Source organism: Palaemon carinicauda, chromosome 41 (genome assembly GCF_036898095.1).
Source record: "Palaemon carinicauda isolate YSFRI2023 chromosome 41, ASM3689809v2, whole genome shotgun sequence".
Taxonomy (NCBI): domain Eukaryota; kingdom Metazoa; phylum Arthropoda; class Malacostraca; order Decapoda; family Palaemonidae; genus Palaemon; species Palaemon carinicauda.
The window spans coordinates 54,627,773-54,651,236 of record NC_090765.1 but is presented as its reverse complement, the minus strand read 5'-3'; the positions used below and the strand labels follow the sequence as shown (position 1 = coordinate 54,651,236).

General features: G+C 40.8%; 1 protein-coding gene across 4 annotated transcripts in view; it reads left to right on the top strand.

Annotated features, from left to right (window-relative positions):
- cnc (cap-n-collar) overlaps positions 1-23,464 on the top strand; it is a 603,426-nt gene that overhangs the window by 28,558 nt on the left and 551,404 nt on the right. For all 4 annotated transcript variants that reach the window (XM_068364732.1, XM_068364731.1, XM_068364730.1 and 1 more), the window contains exon 4: positions 11,014-11,095. In XM_068364732.1, the coding sequence (XP_068220833.1) occupies positions 11,014-11,095 (82 nt within the window). The remainder of the gene's footprint in view (positions 1-11,013; positions 11,096-23,464) is intronic.

Here is a 23,464-nt window from a genome sequence, read left to right as displayed (position 1 = left end):
AGCGATCGCTGGCGTATTCCTCCCGTAGACTTTTCTGTCGGGCAGCAGGGATGCAGCTATATGATCATCGGGTAAGTATATTAAAAAATTTATTTTACTAAGGAAAATAACATTTTATCCATATTCAAACATATTTCGGGGTAGTGTGTTAATTTGATTTGTAAACTTTATATATTTTTATTGATTACGTAATCACTATTCATAATATTCAAGCTCAATTAGAGTAATTTTATGCATTATCTAAACATATTTTGTAGGTAGCATGTTCATTCAATGTGCAAACCTATGCATTATAAAAGCCTTTGTCAAAATCAATGTCTTACCATCTTCGAATTTCAAGTCTTTTGTAGAGTATGAGATCCTCAAGGCCATTGCCAATTTTCGCTCATTGTTTTATGCCCTGATGAGGTTTGGTAATGTCATGCGGAGAGAAGATGGACACATATAAAAGGGTTATGAACATGGAGGTGGAGGGCAGAAGAAGAAGGGGAATGACAAAGTTCAGGTGGAAAGATCAATTATTGAAGGACATGAAGGAAAAGGGTCTAAGAGAACAAGATGTACAGGATAGAGAAAGATAAAGAGGGCTGACTAGAAACAGCTTTGCCATAAAGAAATTGGAAAAGCTGAAGGCAAAGAAGAAGTTTTATGCCCTATTTGTGATCATATTTTAGGAATGAAGTGGTGAGGGTGAGAACGGGTGTAAGAAATGAGTTAGCGGCTAGAGTGGATATGAATGTGTTGCTAGAGTGGATATGAATGTGTTGAGGTGGTTTGGCCATGTTGAGAGAATGGAAAATGGCTGTCTGCTAAAGAAGGTGATGAATGCAAGAGTTGATGGGAGAAGTACAAGAGGAAGGCCAAGGTTTGGGTGGATGGATGGTGTGAAGAAAGCTCTGGGTGATAGGAGGATAGATGTGAGAGAGGCAAGAGAGCGTGCTAGAAATAGGAATGAATGGCGAGCGATTGTGACGCAGTTCCGGTAGGCCCTGCTGCTTCCTCCGGTGCCTTAGATGACCGTGGAGGTAGCAGCAGTAGGGGATTCAGCTTTATGAAGCTTCATCTGTGGTGGATAATGTGGGAGGTTGGGCTGTGGCACCCTAGCAGTACCAGCTGAACTCGGCTGAGTCCCTGGTTAGGCTGGAGGAACGTAGAGAGTAGAGGTACCCTTTTTTGTTTTGTTTCATTGCTGATGTCGGCTACCCCCCAAAATTGGGGGAAGTGCCTTTGGTATATGTATGTATATGTATGTACTACAGTATACCTCACTTTCTTTTATCCGGCTGTCCAATCTCTTTGGACTTTCATTTTATAGTGCTTCTTTTAGTGTTTCCCCTTTGTTATGCCTGGCTGCTAAAGTAGGCTCCCAGGTCCCAATGTGGTCATTTATGCTACTCACTTCTCTTGGTGTAACCATATTCTCTTTTGCTGCTCATTAGACTTGCTTTTCTCCCTATTTTAAGTTGTTTCATTCTCCTACTGTTTTTTTATATATTTTTTGTCTCAAGTTTTAGTTGTTGCTGTGTAGAAAAGTATAGAACTTTGATTTTAAACCTTGGGTATCCCAGCTGGTCTTTTTTAAGTGAAATAGCTTCCCATGATATTTTTCTGTCGGTATGGTCTTTCAAACCCTTTACTATATTTAAGCATTATAATTTTCTAATACCCAATTATTAAGACATGATTATTTTTTAAAGTAAAACTGCCATCATCATCCCAGGGATAGTAGCCCCCTATTTTTTATATCATCATGGTCTTACCCGGTCAAAGCTTGACGAATTTTAGTTCTCCAGTCAGCACTTGAATGTTTTTCATCTTCTGTGATTGAATGTCAGGATGTCTCTATATGTGCTTGATAACAACCCGAGGTGATGCCATGTTTAGAATAATCTTAGATGTCATTCTCTTGTTAAAGGAGAATTGGGTTTTATGATTTTTATGAGTATTCTGGCTAATATTACTGACATAGTCTCATACCTCTAAAACCTCCTATAACTATTTAAAATATGATACCCTTTAAGGGTTTTAGATGACCTGATGATATTGTTAGGGTTGTGGTGGCCTATGGGAAGCATCCCTGCCTGGCATTTTGCTGGACTGGAGATAGAGTTCTGGTCAAACTTGATAGATTCTTGAAGCGTATGCAATCTCACCTTCCTTGTGAGCTAAGGATGGGGTTTTTTGGGAAGTGTATAGGTCTACATGGGTGGAGAGTAGGCTTTGGGTGCTGATCATATGTATATATGGTCATTCTCTAGGGCATTGTCACTGTCCCTTGCCTCTGCCATTCATGAGCGACTTATAAAATTTCAGATTCTGGTACCACAAATCTAGTGTGTTACTTGTTTAGCAAATGCCATTTCTGGGCTCCGACCTGTGCCTCCCAGTGAAATGCTCCTTTTACATAATTTCTAAGGTAGAAACTGCTATGAATTCCATTTTAACAGCATTTTATTTTTAAATGATTTTCTGAAGCACTTGTTAACTATGATAATGTTTATTAAATTAGGATAAAACTCACGGTAAATAGCATATCTGGATGTTTATTAGTTATCAGGAAACTTTTTGAGTTCAGTTCCAATTTGGAAAATTAATCGGTACAAAATGTCAGTCATTAAGACTGCAAAATTATATTGGTTTCTGTTACAAAAAAAGTGTTCAATATTAAACTTACCCGATAATCATGTAGCTGTCAACTCCGTTGCCCGACAGAATTCTACGGGAGGGATACGCCAGCTATCACTATACTAGAAGGGGGTGTACTCACCAGCGCCACCTGTGGCCAGGTACTGCAGTACTTCTTGTTGACACCACCTCACTTTTTCCTCTGTCGTGCTTCCGGCAAGACATTCATGGGATACGCTTATGATCTTGGAGTATTGTTCACGGCTTTTGGTGAAGTATTTCTCTCAGATTTCGGCTGTCGCTATACTGGAAAACTTCTATATTAGCTTAGATAGCTTTTATTTAGTTCTGATTAATGGTTAACGATCTTTTTGCTTGATTTGGAATCCCCCTTGGCTAACTCTTTGATTCAAGATGTCTGACATTTCACAAGCCCCACCCCATAGACGATGTAGGTCTTGTAATAGGCGTATTCCGAAGGCCTCGGTAGATCCTCACACCGCTTGTTCTGACTGTAGGGAAAGACCCTGTCAGTTGGAAGATCGATGTGAGGAATGCGCCGGACTTTCGGAACTTGAATTTGTCCGATTCTTGAAATATTCAACCAAGTTAGAGAGAGAGAGAGTTAGGAGGAGTTCTTCTCGCTCTTCACTTTTTTCCTCACCTCATGATCCCCTACCTTTTCCTCCCCCTGTAGTGGCTACCCCCGAACCTACTATTTGCCCTCAACCTGATATGTCTGTTGTTTTGCGTGCCATTCAGGCTTTAGGTGACAAAGTGGAATCGGTGGTTAGTGATCATAAGTCTCTTATGGCCGAAGTCAAGGAACTTAAGGTCAAAAGTGCAGTGGGAGGTAATAGTGCCAGTGCTGTGACAAGTGCTAGTGTCAGTGCAGTGCCAAGTGCTAGTGTCAGTGTCAGTGTGGTGCGTGAGGGTACTTCTGTGCGTGCCAGTCGTCCTCCCAGTCCGGGACCTCTTGCAAACTCCCAAGCCCAGGGGAGAAGCAATGTCGAAGGGCAAAAGGGTTCGGCAGGCCTTGATCGGCGCACAGAAGTATCCTCGGTGGTTGCGGGCGTGTCTTACAAAGACCGTCACTCCCACCCGCAGACGATTGAGCCCGTCTTTTACTCGTCTGCTGAAGAATTGTCAGGGAGAAAACGCTGGACTCAGGTCTCAAGACCTCTCAAACGCAAAGTCCAGACCTCAAGAGCTCAACCTGGTTGCAGTCATTGGATTAGCTCTGACTCTCCGCAGTCATCAGGTGACTGCACTCCTCCTAAGAGGGGTAAGGTGATGCCGCAACAGACCTCATCTTCTGTTAAGGCTTTGCCTCAGCAGACCTTAGCGTCTGTCGACCCCAAGTTGACTGTGCTGCAGTCCATGCAGTCACAGCTTGCAGTCTTAATGCGTGAGTGTCAGGCTGAGAAGGTTACGCCTCCTCCTGCGTTCGCTCCGCCTAACCGCAGTCCAGTCTGCCAGGCGTACGAAGTTGAGGCTCCTCAGGATACCTTACTGCGTACTGAGTTGCCAGTTTCCAGCGGTGTGCAGCTACCTCCGCCTTCCTTAAGGCAACCTCAGCAATGGGAGCAGGAAGCTTATGCCTTTCTTCCTCCGCTTCCGCTTGCGGTTCCACCAGCGAGGCAACAATCTGTTGAGGTACGACAACCTCTTCCATCCATGAGGCAGCCACCTCAGCACTCGCTGCAGCGACCTCAACCCTCCTCAAGGCGAGAGCCTCAACACCTTAGCCTTGCGCCTCAGGAACCTCAACTCGCGAGACAAGAACTGCGTTCTGCGCAGCCGCTACCTCAACTCTCGCAGCTCACACCTCAGGAACCTCAACTCGTTCCTCAGGAACCTGCTACTGCGCATCCGCAACTCTTGAGTCAAGACACTCATGCCAGGAGTCAGCCTCCTCTACCCATGCGCCTACCTTCCGCTACTCTATTTGACCAGCCTTTGCAGCCTGAACCTCAGGTTTTATCTCATCAACAGAGACTTGAGGATGAAACCACAAGCGTTGTTGCACCCGCTTGTTCAGATTCTGCTGTTCAGCATACCACTGTTCCATTACCTCTCACTTCGCTACACTCTGGTGATGAGGTTTCTGATGAGGAAGCTGCGCACCTGGATCCCTCATCAGACGTGGAAGAATCCAAGTCTTCTCCTCCACCTATTGACTTTCGTAAGGTCCTGGCTCTTTTCAGAGAGGTATACCCGGACCATTTTGTCTCTGCTACCCCCCGCTCTCCGCCATCTGAGTTTTCGCTGGGCATGCAGCCTGTCAAGTCAACATATACTAAGCTAGTCTTTGCAAGGTCCTCTAAGAGAGCTTTAAGAATTTTAGGGGAGTGGTTGCAGTCTAAGCAGCAACTAGGGAAGACTTCCTTTATGTTCCCACCGACTAAGCTCACTTCTAAAGCGGGCGTATGGTATGCCACAGGAGAGGAACCAGGCTTGGGAGTACCTGCCTCTGCCCAGGCTGACTTCTCGAGTTTGGTCGACTCTCCTCGTAGAACAGCAATGAGGCGCTCTAAGGTTTGCTGGACCTTCTCCGATCTAGACCACTTACTAAAGGGTGTATTTCGTGCCTTTGAGATGTTCAATTTTCTAGACTGGTGCCTGGGGGCCCTTAGCAAGAAGACCTCCCCTGCGGACAAAGACTCGGCCATGCTTTTAATGTCCTGCATGGATAAAGCTATTAGGGATGGATCTGGCGAGCTTGCTTCAATTTTTGTGTCAGGAGTTCTTAAGAAAAGGGAGCAACTTTGTACCTTCCTTTCTTCCAGTATCACACCTTGTCAAAGGTCTCAACTCCTTTTCGCTCCGCTTTCTAAGTTCTTGTTTCCCGAAGAACTTATCAAGGACTTGTCTGCGGCAATGATTCAGAAAGACACTCATGATCTTGTGGCCTCTTCAGCTCGTAAGACTAAGGTTGCTCCCTCAGTCCCCAGGTCTTACCGCACCCCAGTTGCTGATACGCCTGCTACGAGGTTTATTCCGCCCTTTCGTGGTAGAGCCCCCAGCCGAGGAAGCTCCCGTCCAGACTCTTCCAGGAGCAAGTCTAGGAAAGGTTCCAAGACTTCTCAAGGCAAACACTGACTCTCCTCCTCTCCAGACAGCAGTAGGAGCCAGACTCAAGATCTTCTGGCAAGCTTGGGAAAAGAGAGGTGCAGACGCCCAGTCTGTCAGGTGGCTGAGGGAGGGTTACAGGATACCATTCTGCCGCAAACCCCCTCTGACCACTTCTTCCATCAACCTCTCTCCCAACTACAAGGAAAAGGACAAGAGGCTAGCGTTGCACCAGGAGGTGTCGCTCCTGTTACAGAAGAAGGCAGTGGTTATAGTCCGGGACCATCAATCCCCGGGCTTCTACAACCGTCTCTTTCTGGTGGCCAAGAAGACAGGAGGTTGGAGACCGGTGCTGGACGTCAGCGCGCTCAATGCTTATGTCTCCAAGCAGACGTTCACTATGGAGACGACGAAGTCGGTCCTAGCAGCGGTCAGGCAGGAGGACTGGATGGTCTCGTTGGATCTGAAAGACGCATACTTTCACGTTCCTTTTCATCCAGACTCCCAACCTTTCCTGAGATTCGTTTTTGGAAAGGTTGTGTACCAATTCCAAGCCCTGTGTTTTGGCATAAGCACAGCTCCTATGGTGTTTACGCTTCTGATGAGGAATATTGCAAAATTCCTCCACTTATCCGACATCAGAGCCTCCCTTTACTTAGACGACTGGCTGTTGAGAGCCTCCACGAGTCGTCGCTGTCTGGAGAGTCTCAACTGGACTTTGGACTTGATCAAGGAACTGGGTCTGTTAGTCAACTTCGAAAAGTCCCAGCTCATTCCCTCCCAATCCATTGTTTACCTGGGAATGGAGATTCGGAGTCAGGATTTTCGGGCTTTTCCATCGGCCCCAAGGATAAGCCAAGCCCTAGATTGCATCCTGAGCATGCTGAAGAGGAGCAGTTGCTCGGTGAGACAGTGGATGAGTCTCACAGGGACCCTGTCATCGTTAGCCCTGTTCGTCGAGTTAGGGAGACTCCACCTCCGCCCTCTTCAATTCCATCTAGCAGCTCATTGGGACAAGGATTTGACGCTCGAAGCAGTCTCTATCCCGGTCACCAAAGAGATGAAGACCACTCTCTTGTGGTGGAAGACCAACCTCCTTCTCAAAGAGGGCCTATCGTTAGCGATTCAGACCCCCAATCTTCATCTCTTCTCGGATGCATCAGACTCGGGCTGGGGCGCGACCTTGAACGGACAGGAATGCTCGGGAACGTGGAACAAGGAACAGGTAACGCTCCACATCAACTGCAAGGAGCTCCTGGCAGTTCATTTGGCCCTATTGAACTTCAAGTCCCTCCTGCTAGGCAAGGTGGTGGAGGTGAACTCCGACAACACCACAGCCTTAGCTTACATCTCCAAGCAGGGAGGGACCCATTCGAGGAACCTGTACGAGATCGCAAGGGACCTCCTCATTTGGTCAAGAAGTCTAAACCTCACCCTAGTAACGAGGTTCATTCAGGGCAACATGAACGTCTCAGCAGATCGCCTAAGCAGAAAAGATCAGGTCATCCCCACGGAATGGACCCTTCACAAGAGCGTGTGCAACAGAATTTGGACCTTGTGGGGTCAGCCTACAATAGATCTGTTTGCCACCTCCATGACCAAGAGACTTCCTTTGTACTGTTCCCCAGTTCCAGACCCAGCAGCAGTTCATGTGGATGCTTTTCTGCTGAATTGGTCCCATCTCGACCTTTACGCATTCCCACCGTTCAAGATCATCAACAGAGTCATTCAAAAGTTCATCTCGCACGAAGGGACACGGCTGACGCTGGTTGCTCCCCTTTGGCCTGCAAGAGAATGGTTCACAGAGGTACTACAATGGCTGGTCGACATCCCCAGGACTCTTCCTCTAAGAGTGGACCTTCTACGTCAACCTCACGTAGACAAGTTGCACCCAAACCTCCACGCTCTTCGGCTGACTGCCTTCAGACTGTCGAAAGATTCGCTAGAGCTAGAGGCTTTTCGAAGGAGGCAGCCAGTGCGATTGCCAGAGCAAGGAGGGTATCCACTCGTAGAGTCTACCAATCCAAGTGGGAAGTCTTCCGGAGCTGGTGTAGAGCCAATGCAGTTTCATCCACCAATACCTCTGTAACCCAAATAGCTGACTTCCTATTACATCTAAGGAATGAGAGATCCCTTTCGGCTCCTACGATTAAAGGGTACAGGAGTATGTTGGCTTCAGTTCTCCGCCACAGAGGTTTGGACCTTTCTTCCAACAAGGACCTTCAAGACATCCTTAAGTCTTTTGAGACTGCTAAAGAACGTCGTTTACCCACTCCAGGCTGGAATCTAGACGTAGTCTTAAGGTTCCTTATGTCGCCTAGGTTCGAACCTCTCCAGTCAGCTTCCTTCAAGGACCTTACCCTCAAGACTCTTTTCCTCGTCTGCCTTGCAACAGCTAAAAGAGTCAGTGAGGTTCATGCCTTCAGCAAGAACATTGGGTTCACATCCGAATCTGCAACATGTTCTTTACAGCTCGGATTTTTAGCTAAGAATGAACTTCCTTCACGTCCTTGGCCTAGATCGTTTGAAATTCCTAGCCTTTCCAACATGGTAGGTAACGAGCTAGAAAGAGTTCTTTGCCCTGTCAGAGCTCTGAAATATTATCTTAATAGGTCAAAACCTATACGAGGACAGTCAGAAGCCTTATGGTGTGCAATCAAGAAACCTTCGATGCCCATGTCCAAAAACGGACTTTCGTATTATATAAGGCTTCTGATTAGAGAAGCCCATTCTCATATGAAGGAGGAAGACCTTGCCTTGCTGAAGGTAAGGACCCACGAAGTGAGAGCCGTAGCCACTTCGATGGCCTTTAATAAGAACCGTTCTCTGCAGAGCATAATGGATGCAACTTATTGGAGGAGCAAGTCAGTGTTTGCATCATTTTATCTTAAAGATGTCCAGTCTCTTTACGAGAACTGCTACACCCTGGGACCATTCGTAGCAGCGAGTGCAGTAGTAGGTGAGGGCTCAGCCACTACATTCCCTTAATCCCATAACCTTTTTTAACCTTTCTCTTGAATGCTTTTATTGTTGTTTTTATGGTTGTTACGGTAGGCTAAGAAGCCTTCCGCATCCTTTTGATTTGGCGGGTGGTCAATTCATTCTTGAGAAGCGCCTGGGTTAGAGGTTGTGTAGAGGTCCTTTAGTAGGGGTTGCAGCCCTATATACTTTAGCACCTTAGAGTTGATTCAGCCTCCTAAGAGGAACGCTGCGCTCAGTAAGGAAGACGAACTTAATAAAGGCAGAGTAACGGTTCAAGTCGACTTCCTTACCAGGTACTTATTATTTCATTGTTATTCTGAAATAACTGATTATATGAAATACGGGATACTTAGCTATCCTTTAGTCATGTACACTGGTTTTCACCCACCCCCCTGGGTGTGAATCAGCTACATGATTATCGGGTAAGTTTAATATTGAAAAATGTTATTTTCATTAGTAAAATAAATTTTTGAATATACTTACCCGATAATCATGATTTAATTGACCCGCCCTTCCTCCCCATAGAGAACCAGTGGATCGAGGAAAAAGTGAGGTGGTGTCAACAAGAAGTACTGCAGTACCTGGCCACAGGTGGCACTGGTGAGTACACCCCCTTCTAGTATAGTGATAGCTGGCGTATCCCTCCCGTAGAATTCTGTCGGGCAACGGAGTTGACAGCTACATGATTATCGGGTAAGTATATTCAAAAATTTATTTTACTAATGAAAATAACATTTCTAATAAAACCAAGGATATTTTCCACTTCATTGGGAATGTGTACGCAGCCTTGCAAAATATGAATCTGTCATTATATGCTGTATCATGTTAGTGATAATGAAAAGTTGAGAATGTTAAGCCTCAACAGAATTTAGATATGACAGAATGTTAATATGCAAGTAAAATAAATTTTTTATCATTGAAAATATTTTTTATTTGGCATTAGTATGTAGTAATGTTTATAAAGCACATGAAGTTCTTTGAATCAGGATGATCATGAAAACCTACACAATGTGGATACCTTCCCTATTTTGCATTGAGAATTAAAAATGAACAGTCCTTTGTTTTGCTGCTGCCTTAACATACCAGGCATTCTAGTTTTTGTGCCAAGCCTTTTAGGACAGTAGTTGTCACTTTAGATAATGGAGACCATGGCTATTGCTAGATTTTATGGGTGTGTCAAGTCTCTTCAAACCGAGTATCCAATAAAATATGACTTTTCCAACCTTTTTAAATTTTACTTCATAGTACAATTGTAGGGTTTTCCCCATTTGTCCTTTGTACTGAATAACTATCCTGGCACTAAATTGTATAAATCAAATCCAAGAAAATTTGCTGTATGTATTACAAGATCTATTTCTTCAGGATTAAGGAAGATCCGTCTGTAAAAGACAAGATTATTATAGTATACTGTACTTTTGTATGCGGCCCATAAAAAATGATGGCTAAATATTTAGATAGATATGCACACAGATTCAATCCTTCCCACCCCTTCCTTTACCCGAGGGACGGGAGGAGACCTAGTTATTAAACGTCTGACAGTGCCACTGATCTTTACTGGAAAGAAATATAAGTATTGTCTCTCCCCAGAAATAGATTTTTCCTTCGTCAAAATCCCTTATTTATATATATGCATATAGCCAAACACTTGCTCTTTATTGTGTAGGGGAGATAGTATGCCATACCTATAAGAGCAAAGCATTTGGATGGAGAGGTGAGGTTAAACTAACCATCAATTAAAACGACAATAATAGTACTGTACCTTGAAGCAGTTTAGTGATTCCAATTTGTTACATTTCAAGATTGCTTTTGAGTTTTTTTTGAAGGATTAATAGATTGAAATCAAGCAAGATAAAGTTGAAAAATGACACCCTGTAGGAAGAGACAGAAGTATACAAAATGAAAGCAAATGGGAGATTCAGTTTTACTTGGAGCCTAAAGGATGATATAGAGATTTTTTAGTACATAAATTAAATTCTTTTCAAGAAGTGATCAGAATACACAAGTGTGAGTCTGAGACGGTTGGCCTGGTACCCCAGCTCCACCTCCTACCTGCTAACTATCAGTAGGGTAGTTCCGCCTCTCTAAAAAGTCCATGGCTAGTTTCAGCTTTTGCGGATACATATCCCTATAAATAACTACAGGTTTTTATTAGTTAGAAAAAATACAAATAATTTCCAAATTTGTCATTTACTTACTCTAGTACTCCAGTTATCTCAAACTAAATTTAATCATAAAGTTTACATGTTGGGTAAATGCGTTAGTTGTTTTATGGGTGCAAAGATTCATCTTTGTTATGCAATACAGCATATGAAATGAAGAACTGTTTATTTGCAGCCAAAAGGAGACCCAGAGTTCGATGACAAAGCAAGTGATGGGCCATGGCTGCAGTTCAATTTTACTGTTGATTCTGAAACAGGTAAGTGTCAAAGCTCTATGAACATGTTCAAGTTGTTTGTCATTTCTATTTTTTAAAATTACTGGAAGAAATTAATATTGCACATCATTTGTTGGATAAGTACTTGTTTATGCTTATTGCACATATGATGAAAGTAGATACAAAAGACGAAGGGTTAATAACGGTTCTGGCAAGGATAATACACATAGATTTTAATAAATATTATATAGTATACATTAAATCTTAAGGTCTAGTGTATAAATGTATGTATTCTATTTAAATATTCCCAGTAAATAGTTGGGAGGAATGATTGGGTACTGTATTTCCTAAAGGGAAAAAGATGGTAAAGAAGAAAATTTTAATTATGTGGTATACTCTTTATTTATACATAGAAGCATGTAATATTTGTGGAAGGGTTTAGAGAAAGTGAGGAAGAGGAACGACAGAAACGTCGACATTATTTCGAACTGGGTAAAGGAGCTTATGTCTTGAGTAAGTGCACATCATAAGATGACCATAGGATAGTGAACATAAGAGTTCTGTGTACAGTATTGTATAGATGATTATAGAAAAGTAATATGGCAGAATTTATTGGTTTTTAATAGAGAGCGAAGCAAGGTTGTATTTTATGCAATACTGTACTATACAGGAAGTCCTCAGGTTTCAATGGTTTTGACTTACAACGTTATGGGGTTGCAATGCAGCTGTGATAAAGTACCGGTAATTGTTTGATTTTTTTGTCACTTTATCTTATCATATAATTATGTTCATGTGTTTTTTATTAGTAGTGATGTTTCCATTTCATAAAGTGGTTTTTTATGTCATAGGTTATCACTTTAATACTACATTAATATAGGTGAATAGCTTCGTAAACTATAGTACGTACTGTATTTAAGTTTGTTCAGACAAGCTCGTGTTATAAAATATCAGGGGATTGGATCTCTGTTGTAACTTGTGGACCTACTGTTTATAGTAATTTTTCCAGAGCAATATGATTTTTTAAAGATGGAAGGTATACTTCTTTAAGAACATCGATAAGAGTGAAATGTCAGGATCTAGTGACAGTTAAGATTAATCCTCAAACAATGGTGTACTGTATTAGGTTTTGTGACTTTTTACTGATTTTTTTTAACCTAGGCAATCAGTCCAAAAGATTGTCTTTGGTCTGTATTGGGTGACTGCCTTGTAAGCAACAAAAGAAGCCCTGTTTTTGTATACTGTGGGAGATCTCCTTTGAGGGAATAAGCATATATGTCGCACCTACTCTGTTCGTAATGTGTATAGATCCGATGGTTTAGATAACTTCATAAATATTTTCTTATATCAAGGGAGGAAAAACATTTCTCTGTGTTTTTTAGTTTTTTTGTGAAAAATCTCTATATACAGAAGAAATGTACTGTATAAGTCAAAAATAGTTGGAAGTCTTTCTTTGAGGTCCTCTTCAGGACTAGAGAAAGTTGTAAGCTACTGTAATTTTATCCTCTTCAAATATATATACTGTAGTGTAATTCTGTACACACAGTAGCTTTCTAACAATAAACATACTGTATTTCCTACTGTTTTCCCCCTTTTCTGAGGTGACTGTCTTCTTTTATACCTCTGGTTTCTTCATTCTTACAGTTACTCATTTTATATCTGTGGAATAATGATACATTCTGATTAATGCTGTCAGTTGGCTGCTTGCTTGCTTGACAAATGCCAATGTTGTTTATGTATGTTGGGTTTTATTTCTTTACATATTTGCCTTTGGTAAATTAAGTATTCTCTCATCGGTTCCTTTCATGATTCAGTCGTGATGATGATATGAATTCTATGTAATCAAATCTAGTAACTAGATACATTTTATACCCTTAGAAATCCAACAATTGCTTGTAATTTTAGATTTATTTAAGTATATACAAGAAAGCTTTATACTTTGACATTATATTACAATTAAGATAATTTTCAGGTATCTTGTTCTCCCTGGTAATTTATATGCCACATTGTTAAATATCTTCATCATATGTTTTCTTAGTGGAGCGGGGGGAAATCATTACAGCAAAGCCTCCATTTATCAGGTGTAAATATAGTCAGTCCTCCTTACCAGACGATTTAAGAACTTAAATGTCACATACAGATCCTTTTGGTATAGTCTTTCAATGTAGAGGGAATCGTTTCTTTTTCCATGTCTCGTATTGCATACCGGTTTAGGTGATATCATAGGTTTTATTTGTTTTTATTCAGAGGTTACTTAACGGGAGAGAGACCGACTTGGTTGTCCATGCATGATCATACCCTTATTACCTCTGCCAACAAAGTTGGAACTAGGTTATTTTATATTCATAGAAGCTAATTTTGATCTGATTTTTGAAGTTAAGCCTACTTTACTACCAATAATAGTAGATTCATCATCTGTTAACAAACCATGAAGATTTTTTTTTAAGATATAGATCAAATTTGGCCAATAACTATTTCCATTCTTGGAAAATATTCTATCCAGTGGTAGTGTCTTTCATTACTTGAAGACCAGGCATTATCTTCATTGATATTGAAATCCACATCAAATCCGCATACAAAATTTGCGTCAATGATCTTCGATGTCAGGCTGCCAGAAAACTTGATGTCAATCAAATCCACGTACAAAAACTGCAAGTTAGGTTGTATTTGACACGTCAATACCGTACTTTCAGCAATAGCTAAGAAAAAATACTTGAACTTCAAAGCAAGTTCTTTTAACCCTATTTCTACGTTGGTAACAAGTTTGTCAATGTCTTCTTACAGTTCTACGAGACAAACCGATAATGCTTAATTTATACCTGGACACAAAATAATTACTATTGCTTGTAGGCCTTTCACAAATTCACCATCGGAATAATTTTTCAAATGTCTGATTTTTTTGCTAACAATATAACTAGCATGAATAATACTGACAGTATCATCCCATTTCTTGATGCAAATTGTCTGCTGCTCTTTGAATTGTTTCATTAATTTATCAACTTTTTGTAATCAGATGAGTATTTGGACATGTACCATCTTTTCACATTTTACTTTCATAATGCAAATGAATTCTGAGGAAAGTAAACATAGTAGTTTATCTTTGATTTGTATGAAGAAATATTCATTTGTTTTCTTTCCATGGAACACTCGGGATTTTATTTAGCTTCATCACCCACAGCTAAAACAGGACCCAGTGCCAAGAAATTCTTATAAAAGAACAAGGCTTCTTTCAAGTAATGTTTAGACAAAACGGACATACGCTACTGAGCTACCGCCAAAAGATTTTCCAAAGAAAGATTTATACAGATAATAAGAGAGGTATAAAATCTTCTGATGTCATGAACTTTCAACTCAAGTCCTTACTTTAACCTTGATCCAATTCTATATGAGCTATGGTCACTAGACCCTTAATAAGAAATGATATACCATACTTGGAGAGAGGATAATTTGTAACCCTAACCCCATTAAATAAATTAGGAACATTCCCCCTGATGATTTCAGTTTTGTCTAAATAACTGTTAATGGCACTAATGAGGCATAGGCGTCTTTTTCTGAGGTATTTCTAACTTACTTTTCCAAAGAACATGGAAAAATTGAGGCTAACTGCTGGTCTAAAACCTTTTTTCATCTCTGGAAGTGCCAGTAGTTAAAAGGAAAAAAGGTTCTTTTCACCAAAACCCACTATAAAGGAAAGTACCTGTATAAGTTCAAGTAATGTAGTTCACTACATTAATACATTTAGCTGATGCTAAAGCTAAGAGAAAAAGTTTTAACTGTGAGATCTTTAAAAGAAAGGTCTTTCAAAGGTTCAAAATGAGAGTTTTTAAGATATTGTATGATTACATATTACATGTAGATTTCAATAAGCTGTTCTTATAACTTGGTTTTTCAATAATAAATGACCTCAAAACATCAGTAGTAATACATGTACTTGATTCAGATAAATCCTAGATGTTTGAGAACAGTATTAAGCATGAACCTATGACCTTTGATAGCTCCAATAGACAAATTTTGTATGTAAAATGAAAAATGTAAGAAAACAATATCCAATTTGGTTCTTTTTACTGAGATATTCTTAGATGTGTACCAGTACCAATTGTAGTTAAACATTCCGTTGTTAGTTATATACTGTATATTATTGGTAGATTGTTTTTTTTATCTAAGCATCTAGAAAAACCTTTTTCTCTGAGAATACGGTGGATAGTCTCCATGCGGTTAGATGAAGCGTGTAGGGAATTAAGTGAACCGCTTTGGAAGTTGGCTGTCTGAGAGGATTGGTCTTGTAAGGTAACCTCTTCGGACACATCAATAGCAGAGGCTACAGATATGTAAACCGTTCTCTCTGAAGCCAAAAGGGTGCCATGAGAGTCGGCCTGCTGTTTGATGAGGGCCAGAACTTGGTTATCACCGCCTGAATCACTGAAAACAGGAAAATAGTATTCTGTAGATCTAAATTTGACCAATCCTGTAAGAGGGCATCCATCTTCTGTGTCACTGGATTTAAAATGGGAGAGCAATATACCCCTGCCTTGTTGTTGAGAGAGATTGCAAACATGTCAGCATTTGGTCTTCCCCACCAAATCTCATTTCCTGCTTAACTGATTTAACAGGTTCAGCTTCCCAGGATTAAACTAAGGTGAAAGGTTTATTCCCCTCAACATCATCTGAGATAAGAGAACTTCTACCATCTGAAACAGGGAATTTGACTTGGTTCTCCCTTGTTTCTGAATGTAAGCCAATGTTGCTGTGTTGTCTGAATACGGTGGCCTGCACTTCTCCATCACCAGAGATTCTTGAGCCTGAAGGGCCATGAGAATCCCCAGAGTTCAGGCAGTTGATTTGAAGTCTTGATTCTTCCTACAAACAACTCCCTGACAAATAAAAAAAATTCATAAGTGCCCCTCCCATCTTGGGAAGCATCCACGAAAAGTGATGCGTCCAGAAACCTTACTTCCAATGACGTACTAAGCCAAATGAAGAAGATTCTAACTATTTCACCTGTAGTAATTGGTTCTGCATCAGTGGAATGCAAGTGTTATCCAGATCGGACATTTTGTTCCAATTGCAAAACAAACTTTCCGCATAGGAATCGACAATGCTTTCATGTAGCCTACTTGACCTTCTCCAACTGTAGAACGGAGGACTGAATGTTCCTTTCCAATGGAAAAGTTCGAAAAAAGAGCTATATTTATTATCATCCCCAAATATAGAATTACTTTGAGAGGAAACCTGAAGAATCTTCAAAATGGTTCTGCATCAGTGGAATGCAAGTGTTATCTAGATCGGACATTTTGTTCCAATTGCAAAACAAACTTTCCGCATAGGAATCGACAATGCTTTCATGTAGCCTACTTGACCTTCTCCAACTGTAGAACGAAGTACTGAATGTTCCTTTCCAATGGAAAAGTTCGAAAAAAGAGCTATATTTATTATCATCCCCAAATATAGAATTACTTTGAGAGGAAACCTGAAGAATCTTCAAAATGACCTGGACTCCTAATGTTTTCAATAACCTGAAAAACCGAAGTTGTTGAATCTGAATATTTTCCAAAGCCTCATTTAACCCTTTTACCCCCAGGCTATTTGGAAATTTCCAATCCTTAACCCCCAGGGGTTATTTTTTTTCAAGCACATTTTGCAGTATATTTTTTTTAGATTGTTCTAACAGCCTTAATTTTTGTCATAGAGAGGTCAGGTTTGTCTCATTCTTTTGAAAAACGCCTGAAGTTTCTCAAAAAAATATCAAAAATATGAAAAAAAATTTTTAATAGCATTTTTTTGCAAGGACACACCGGTACGTCCATGGGAGTAATGGGATGAGTTTTGTGAAACGTACTAGTACGTCCTTTTGGGGGTAAAAGGGTTAAAAGGGTATGGTTGCAATATAAAAGCATTAAAGAAATAAAACAAAATAATAATTGGAATACTTACTGTACAGGTTATCATGGAAACAGGTACAGTAGCCTTCATTCTTGATGTTGAGAGGGCTGGGAAAAGTCATGCAGTTAACAAAAGGATTGTTATTATTATTACTACATGCTGAGCTACAACCCTAGTTGGAAAAGCAGGATACTATAAGCCCAGGGGCTCCACCAGGGAAAATAGCCCAGTGAGGAAAGGAAAAAAGAAAAAATAAAGTATTTTAAGAACAGTAACATCATTAAGATAAATATTTCCTAAATAGATTATAAAAACCTTAACAAAACAAGAGGAAGAGAAATAGGATAGAATAGTGTGCCCGAGAGTATGGTTACATAATAGCATAGCATGACAAGTTCAAATTGACCTACCCCTGTTGCTCCTGCATCTTTATTACTGCTGTTAGCATTGAAAAATAAGTAGAAGGTCTCCATCTTACAATCATTCACAGTTGCAAACAAAAATCCAAGTGAAATTGTAAATCTCGGATATTGTACCAAATGTTCATAATGAAATACTGTTATAAAACAATATATGATTTAATGCAGCAAGCAAGACAACAATTACACTATGAAATGGTGCTATTTTTTGGCTCTTGCAGCTGAAAATCATAGGCATGTAAGTTGGGTGAAGCCTATCCTAGGCCAAAATTTAAGAAAATTTGACTTACACACATCTTCCATATACCAAGGCACTTCTCCCAATTTTGGGGGGTAGCCGACATTAACAAATGAAACAAAAACAAAAAGGGGACCTCTACTCTCTACGTTCTTCCCAGTCTGACAAGGGACTCAACCGAGTTTAGCTGGTACTGCTAGGGTGGCACAGCCAGCCCTCCCACATTATCCACCACAGATGAAGCTTCATAATGCTGAATCCCTTACTGCTGCCACCTCCGTGGTCATTCAAGACAACCGGAGGAAGCAGCAGGGCCTACCGGAACTGCGTCACAATCGCTCGCCATTCATTCCTATTTCTAGCACGCTCTCTTGCCTCTCTCATATCTATCCTCCTATCACCCAGAGCTTTCTTCACTCCTTCTTGGAACCTATTGAATTTGTATGTTAGGACTTTCGGTAGTTTTGAATCTCTGCCATAAAATTAGGTTATTTAGGTTCATTTTTAAAAAAATTATGTAGTACAGGATATGAACATAGCCTCAATAGAGCTGTAGAATTACTTTACCTGTTCTTTATGGTGGGTGGAAGTTCTTCTACATCATCACCACCTTTGATGTGACTTTCCACTGGGACTGGGGAAGGGGTAGAAGATGGAGCGGATTTAGTGTGTGGCTGAGAGGTTTCCTTTGCTTACTGAAGAACATTGTAGTGGCGAACTGTTTTCTCTTCCACTTCATTTCTTTCATAATGTTTTTGTAGGAAAAAAAAGCTTCATTTGTGGCACGTACCTTACTGTAGGCACTGTTTTTCAGTGCCTCTGGCAGGTGTGATATCTCCTCACAACTTATCAAGAGTTATGTTGTGTTCCTCACACTTGCTTTAATCATCTTTTTCTTTCTCTTCCTTGCCTGCTGACATTACCATTGTCTCAAGGTTCTTCTTGGTCAGCTCGGTGTCATGTCCTTCAAGAAGTTCTAGGATGTCGTCCTCAGCCTTTTTTTGTGCCCTTACCACAGTTGTCTTTGCCATTTCATTTAAGGCATTGTTAGAACCAAAGCTCTTACGCACACACTTGGTACACAAATATTTCCAGTAGGCATTTACTGTATGTGGTTTTATGTCCTTGAAGGATATCTTTGCCACAGAGTGGTAGTCAGCAGTAGTGAAACTCTTTCAATATTGCGTAGCTCCTAGGTCATGATCTTCATTCATGGGAGGTTAGAGACTTGCCATCACATGTTTGCTGTGATGGGCTTTAAGGTTCTTAATGACTTATGGTCCATGGTTTGGATAAGTGATGAAATCCAAGGAAAGAACACCACCTCAACATTATCATGGAGAACCTGCACAGGTTGTAGATGTTTGGGATTATTTTCAATGGTCAGCAGAAACTTAAAATGCAACATTTAGTAGGAAGGAATGGAGAAACCAATTCAGATATAGCTCGGTAGTTATACATCCCTTAATATTGTGCAGCCCTGCAATGAGTAGGCAGAAGGGTCTTCATGTGGTGCTGCATTGCACGTTGGTTTGCTGACTTATAAATAAAGCCAGGCTGGTTGAGGGGACCTACAGCATTACCACACCATACAGTATTTATAATACAATACAATTCTCTATCAATTAAGTGATGAAAATTAAATAGAAAAGGGAGAGGTTTACATTAGAACTTTTGAAAAAGTAAACCATTTACATAATCAAATAAACAAATCCATACATGGTAAGGTAAAGGAAAGTAGAAGGCCTCGACTGTCTTAAAGCAGGGAGAACGTCATTCTTCGGCAATAAAGGTACGCTGGGACATCTTCCAGAGTAAACGTGTTAGGCAATAATTACAATATTATGATTATTGTTGCATTACCTGTAGAGTAAAAGTTCAATGTTATGGTTATTACCTATTTATGCTAATTTTTCTCTTTATTATAAAATTTGGTTCTATAGCATATACAGTGCAAGAAATTGAAATTATAATTACCTTTTCTATCTTTGAATATCTGGTAAAATAGACTGACTGGGATGTAGGTCAGTCGCCTTACAAATGCCATTGTGTAAGGACCTACAACAAATTTTAAAATTTTTTTTGCTCTTACATGGTCTTTAATGTTTTTTTGTAATTATACATAAATATACCAAGGCACTTCCCCCAATTTTGGGGGGTAGCCGACATCAAACAAATGAAACAAAAAAGGGGACGTCTCCTCTCTATGTTCCTCCCAGCCTAACAAGGGACTCAACCGAGTTCGGCTGGTACTGCTATGGTGGCACAGCCCACCCTCCCACATTATCCACCACAGATGAAACTTCATAATGCTGTATCCCCTACTGCTGCTACCTCCATGGTCATCCAAGGCACTGGAGGAAGCAGCAAGGCCTACCGGAACTGCGTCACAATCGCTCGCCATTCATTCCTATTTCTAGCTCGCTCTCTTGCCTCTCTCACATTTATTCTCCTATCACCCAGAGCTTTCTTCACTCCATCCATCCACCCAAACCTTGCCCTTCCTCTTGTACTTCTCCCATCAACTCTTGCATTCATCACCTTCTTTAGCAGACAGCCATTTTCCATTCTCTCAACATGGCCAAACCACCTCAGCACATTCATATCCACTCTAGCTGCTAACTCATTTCTTACACCTGTTCTCAACCTCACTACTTCGTTCCTAACCCTATCTACTCGAGATACACCAGCCATACTCCTTAGACACTTCATCTCAAACACATTCAATTTCTGTCTCTCTCTCACTTTCATTCCCCACAACTCCGATCCATACATCACAGCTGGTACAATCACTTTCTCATACAGAACTCTCTTTACATTCATGCCCAACCCTCTATTTTTTACTACTCCCTTAACTGACCCAACACCTTGCATCCTTCATTCACTCTCTGACGTACATCTGCTTCCACTCCACCATTTGCTGCAACAACAGACCCCAAGTACTTAATCTGATCCACCTCCTCAAGTAACTCTCCATTCAACATGACATTCAACCTCGCACCACCTTCCCTTCTCGTACATCTCATAACCTTACTCTTACCCACATTAACTATCAACTTCCTTCTCTCACACACCCTTCCAAATTCTGTCACTAATCGGCCAAGCTTCTCTTCCGCATCTGCAACCAGTACAGTATCATCCGCAAACAACAACTGATTTACCTCCCATTCATGGTCATTCTCGTCTACAAGTTTCAATCCTCGTCCAAGCACTCGAGCATTCACCTCTCTCACCACTCCTTCAACATACAAGTTAAACAACCACGGTGACATCATACTTCCCTGTCTCAGTCCTACTCTCACCGGAAACCAATCACTCACTTCATTTCCTATCCTAACACTTGCTTTACTACCTTTGTAGAAACTTTTCGCTGCTTGCAACAACCTTCCACCAACTCCATATAACCTCATTATATTCCACATTGCTTCCCTATCACCTCTATCATACGCTTTCTCCAGATCCATAAACGCAACATACACATCCTTACCTTTTGCTAAATATTTCTCGCATATCTGCCTAACTGTAGAAATCTGATTCATACAATCCCTACCTCTTCTAAAACCACCCTGTACTTCTAAGATTGCATTCTTTGTTTTATCCTTAATCCTATTAATCAGTACTCTACCATACACTTTTCCAACTACACTCTATAAACTAATAACCCTTTAATTACAACACTCATGCACATCTCCCTTACCCTTGTATAGTGGTACAATAAACGCACAAACCCAATCTACTGGTACCATAGACAACACAAAACACACATTAAACAGTCTCACCAACCATTCAAGTACAGTCACACCCCCTTCCTTCAACATCTCAGCTCTCACACCATCCATACCAGATGCTTTTCCTACTCTCGTTTCATCTAGTGCTCTCCTCACTTCCTCTCTTGTAATCTCTCTCTCATTCTCATCTCCCATCACCGGCACCCCAACACCTGCAACAGCAATCATATCTGCCTCCCTATTATCCTCAACATTCAATAAACTTTCAAAATACTCCGCCCACCTTTTCCTTGCCTCCTCTCCTTTTAACAACCTTCCATTTCCATCTTTCACGGTCTCTTCAATTCTTGAACCCGCCTTCCTTACTCTCTTCACTTCTTTCCAAAACTACTACTTATTATCTTCATATGAATGGCCCAATCCCTGACCCCACCTCAGGTCAGCTGCCCTCTTTGCCTCACTTACCTTGCGCTTTACTTCCACATTTTTCTCTGTATCTTTCATACTTCTCTATACTATTACTCTGCAGCCATTCTTCAAAAGCCCTCTTTTTCTCTTCCACTTTTACCTTCACTCCTTCATTCCACCATTCAGTGCCCTTTCTCATGCTGCCCCCAACAAACTTCTTGCCACACACATCACTTGCAATTCCAACAAAATTTTCTTTTACTAACTTCCACTCCTCCTCTAAATTACCAGTTTCTCTTACTTTCATTTCGTCATATGCCATTTTCAACTTTTCTTGATATTTACTTTGTACCCCCGGTTTTATTAGCTCTTCAACCCTCACTAGCTCCCTTTTACATCCACCTACTCTATTCCCCCACTCTTTTGCTACAACTAATTTTCCTTCCACCAAAAAATGATTGACATGCCGTTAGCCATACCCCTAAACACGTGCACGTCTTTCAATCTTCCAAACATTCTTTTAGTTATCAACACATAATCCATTGACGCCCTTTCTACCACTCTTCCATTTGCCACTCTTACCCATGTATACTTGTTTTTATCTTTCCTTTTGAAAAAGCTATTACTTATCACCATCTCTTGTTCAACACACATATCTACCAGTCTCTCACCATTTTCATTTTCACCTGGTATGCCATACTTCCCAATGACACCTTCTACCTCTCCAGCACCCACTCTAGCATTTAAGTCACCCATGACAACTACATAATTCCTTCTACCCAGTCCTTCTACACACCTAGTTCATTGCAGAACTCATTCCGCTCTTCTTCACTCTTCTCACAACCTGGCCCATACGCACTGACAAAAGCCCAACATTCCCTACCCAACCTAACCCTTACCCATATTAACCTAGATGATATCTCCCTCCATTCCACTACTTTACCGGTCATCCATTCACTCAGCAATAAAGCCACACCTTCTCTTGCTCTTCCCCTTTCAATCCCAGACACTCTACCAGACATTTCACCAAACATCACTTCACCTTTCCCTTTTATCTTTGTCTCATACAAGGCCAATATATCCATCCTTCTATTCCTAAACATACTTCCAATCTCACATCTTTTATTCTCCATCGTACTACATCCACGCACATTCAAACACTCCAAAACTAGAGTGCGGGGAGCAGTCACTCTCACCCCAGCTCCACTTCTTTGATGTCTCACAGGATTATAATACAGGAAGGTGGAAAGTGAATAAGTTTCAAATCTGTCTTGTCATAAGGGCATGAAAATGAAGTCGCTATCTACCACTTAAAAGGTGGGAACTTGCGTAAACTAGTGGGGCACTCAGTAGAGTGCAGACGTCTGCTGCGGCAGCTTCTTTCTCAAGCTTTTGCGCTATCTTGACCTTTGACCTTAACATGTATTAATTGGAGTGGATTTTCATACACTTGAATATGAACCAATTTTGAAGTCTCTTTAATGACAGTGTCCAAACTTATGGCTGATTATGTGAATTGGACATTTTGCTTGACCTTGACCATGACCTTCCAAAATGTAATCACTTCCAGCTTTTTACATAAGTTAATCCCTGCAAGTTTCATTACTATGCAATTAAAATTGTGGCCAGGAAGCTGTTCACAAACAAACACACTCACAAATTACAAACACAAACAGGGAGGAAATCATAAGTTCCTTCCAACTTTGCTGGCAGAGTTAATTAGCTGCATCATTGGTGCTTT